Source organism: Pundamilia nyererei, unplaced genomic scaffold, assembly GCF_000239375.1.
Source record: "Pundamilia nyererei isolate P.nyererei 1_Seehausen unplaced genomic scaffold, PunNye1.0 scaffold00236, whole genome shotgun sequence".
Classification (NCBI taxonomy): domain Eukaryota; kingdom Metazoa; phylum Chordata; class Actinopteri; order Cichliformes; family Cichlidae; genus Pundamilia; species Pundamilia nyererei.
Genome location: NW_005187637.1, coordinates 789,976 through 793,588, shown reverse-complemented (window position 1 = coordinate 793,588; position 3,613 = coordinate 789,976). Strand labels below are relative to the sequence as shown.

At 41.7% G+C, this 3,613-nt stretch overlaps 1 protein-coding gene across 2 annotated transcripts in view; it reads left to right on the top strand.

Annotated features, from left to right (window-relative positions):
* nr2c2 (nuclear receptor subfamily 2, group C, member 2) overlaps nt 1-3,613 on the top strand; it is a 12,331-nt gene that overhangs the window by 7,857 nt on the left and 861 nt on the right. Inside the window, exons 10-14 of one of the 2 annotated variants that reach the window (XM_005749102.1) lie at nt 365-542; nt 1,042-1,163; nt 1,245-1,384; nt 1,852-1,989; nt 2,088-2,193. In XM_005749102.1, the coding sequence (XP_005749159.1) occupies nt 365-542; nt 1,042-1,163; nt 1,245-1,384; nt 1,852-1,989; nt 2,088-2,193 (684 nt within the window). Of the gene's footprint in view, nt 1-364; nt 543-1,041; nt 1,164-1,244; nt 1,416-1,851; nt 1,990-2,087; nt 2,194-3,613 lie in introns of those variants that run through there. The other variant, XM_013914893.1, reaches the window with a different exon arrangement.

Below are 3,613 nucleotides of genomic sequence, written 5' to 3'. Positions count from 1 at the left end.
CAGATTTAAACCGAGTGGGAGTATCCCCCCAAGAGGGACCTTAGAACCTTAGAACTGAAGAAGCTTCTCGGATGAGAGGTGAAATGTCTTCAAGCAACTTAAAGAAGTCCAGACGCTTTTCTTTGCAAGCTCCTTTGACTACGATGACCTGGATGACTGAGAACCTTCACAGACATAGTAACTGGATAATTGTGTGTATAAGAAAACAGTGTTAAAAACAGCATTTAGGTAATAAAAGTGGTGCTAAGGAGTTAACGCATGTATGTGTGCAATAAGAGCACATTTATACTTTTGTGACTTATATGTTTCTTGTTAATGAAATTAATGAAAGGTCATTTTATGTGTGCTTGTGTGTTGCACACAGTGCCTTTGACACCCTGGCCAAAGTTTTCAACCCACCTGAAGTTGGGGTCGAAGACAATCTGGCTGATAAGTCACAATGTGTCAGTGGAACAACGATCCAGCTGATTGGTCGAGACCAGGAGACCCCTATTATAGAGGTGGAAGGACCACTGCTCACAGACAGTCATGTCAGCTTTAAGGTGAGTAGAGTTCACATGTAATGGGAAGAACAATATGCACAATTTTTGGAGATGATTGACTGCTGAGGGATACCGATTGGCATCCACAGAAGGGTGGGTGGTACTCAGAGGTTATTCACCAGAATACAAGACCATTCATCTGTCTATGCAGTTTTAAATTACCAAAGTATGGATGCGTGGTCAATAATAAACAGCAAAACCCTGTTAAGTGGTTTGTTATCACCTGCAGTTGAAACACTTATTTTAAGTTTCTTTTTAGTTGGTGTTTATTTGATTTTTGTGCTTGCAAAGATACTGGCAGGAAACACGAGGAACAGTGAAAAATATGACATGTAACAAGCAGATCCCCTGCTGGACATTTTGTGCAATGTGCATTAACTTGAGCGACTCATTTAACACTTGCTTTGTGTTTCCTTTGTGTTACCATTCTCCTGTCAGCAGTAAGGTTTTTGTACTTGATGTCCTTTTCAGCTGTGTTGTGTTTGTATCTTTCCTCTAGCTGACCATGCCCAGCCCCATGCCCGAGTATCTGAATGTACACTACATCTGTGAATCTGCATCTAGACTTCTCTTCCTCTCCATGCACTGGGCACGCTCAATCCCAGCCTTCTCGGCTCTCGGGTGAGAGAGTTTTCACACAAGCTGTTGTCTTTGCAAACACTACCAGATGATTGTTAATCAATATTTTCCCTCTCTTCTCAGTCAGGAGGCAAACACAAGTTTGGTGCGAGCCTGTTGGAACGAGCTGTTCACTCTGGGTCTTGCTCAGTGCGCTCATGTGATGAACCTGTCGACCATCCTTGCCGCCATCATCAACCACCTTCAAAGCAGCATCCAGGATGGTATGGACCACAGACCTCGCCATCTTTCACAGTAGGACACACACGCATATAAACAGGAGTAAAGAAATGTGATTTTTCTTTTTTTTTCCTTTCTTTTTTGTTATTAACAAACATAGGCCTTAAGCATAGAAGACAACTTTATTACTTACATGTGATGAAATCAGAACAGGCTCATATTGTTGCTGTTTTTATTTAGATTGTAACAAAACTTTGAAATGTAATTGCATAAATAAAAATCCCCCCTGCTAGGACCATTTTGGCTTAATGAAGCCAACTACATTGCAAACAAGTGACGACACTTGCCACTAACACCGACTAAGAATTGTGTCGTTTTTCAGTGACGACATGCTTTTTGTTGTTTCTCTAAGTAACTTTTCTCGGACCATTAAGATGGAAAAGGAATTAAAGAAAATAAGAGACTTAAACCATGAATATTTATACAAAATGGAAACTTTCTTCTGTCTCAGACAAACTGTCAGGGGAAAGGGTGAAACAGGTGATGGAGCATATCTGGAAGTTCCAGGAGTTCTGTAACAGCATGACAAGGCTGGAGACCGACAGCTATGAATACGCCTACCTGAAGGCTATAGTGTTGTTCAGCCCAGGTGAGTCTGATTTTCTGTGTCAGAAATAATAATGGACAGTCTAGCTGTTATCAGTCACATTATTTTGGAGAACAACTGTTGTGTGTTTGATTCATCAGATCACCCAGGTGTTGACAGCAGTGGGCAGATTGAGAAGTTCCAGGAGAAAGCTCTGATGGAGCTACAGGACTATGTGCAGAAAACATATCCAGATGACACCTACAGGTACATTCATACCTCCTGTCCTACTCTCATCCACGTTCAAAGCAAAGTGACAAAAAAACATCTCAGACTCTGCAGAAGGGAGCTGTATTAAGACTGTTAAACATCCAAGCTGACTGCATCTGACGTTTACATTCTTTTCTCTGCAGAGTAAAAACAGGTCATGTCTATAGGGTGCAGGTCTGCAGTGCATGTCTGAAAAAAAGCTTTTGGCTGATGTTGTCTGCTGTTCAGTTGTCATTTAATCTGACTGTTAACATTTTATTTGATGTCCAGTACTGGTAAATTTTTGTATCCCAAATTTGTATCCTAGTTACAACCATCAGCCACCAGATGGAGCATCATTGTACAAAAATGCCATATCAAAAGGATGAGATTGTGGATACAAGCAGCAGAAATTAGCTTTCTTTGAAAGGTGGCTGACCTCTCCTTAAAGAAAGGGTTGTTCTCAGCTAGTTGAGGTTGGTTGCTTCCTGGATGAGGTGTTCTGAGGATGTTCTAACAGGAGGACAGGAATATTCTCTTGGCATTACCCAGAAAGAGCTGGAGGAGGTAGCTGGGGAGAGAGTCTGGACTTCTCTGCCTCTCTTTCCCCAAGATTTTTATGATAGCTGTGTGAAGCACCACACCTTTAGACAGTGTTTACTATAATAATCAGAGTTTGAATCTAAATAAGTCGTACCCAGGCTGTATGATGCAGTGAATTTTGAGTGACAAGCCAATGGTTTGATTAGCAGCACATCATGGTGAGCAGAGGAATATGTGTTGTTGGTTTCATTCAGCTGTACAGGATACAAGTGCCTATATCGTGAATTGGTATGTGAGGAATGCTCTTACCATCTTATTGCAGATAACAAAATGAAAACAGCGATAGTAGTTGTGTTGGGGTGGGGTGGGCAAAAGAGGACCATCGGTGTACCACTATCCACCCTTCATAATGCACAATGTGGATTCCAAAGACAAAAAAGTCTGTAACACCCAGGGAGAAACGAGCACACACCCCAGGAGTTTATTTGTCATTTCCGGCTTGAAGAGATGTTTTTTAATTTGTTCTTTAACCCCTTAGCAGTCCTACAAATTTACAATTAGTCCCCTAAACCATCCAATGTACCGTGGGCGGTACGTCCGACTGCTAACAGGTTAATGATCATTATTAATGAACATGCAAGTGGATATGAACAGAACAGCTAAAACAGTATTAAGTTAATACATGCTGGCTCTTTACTGTTTTTACCTCAGAGCTGTACTTCTCTACTCTTCATTGTGCCTTTGCTACACACAGTGGAGTCTTTTACCAACAAATGAGGTTTGCTGGAAGGTGTTGGTTTGGCTCACCAGGCTGAGCTACTCCACACACACACACACACACACACACACACACACACACACACACACACACACACACACACACACACACACACAC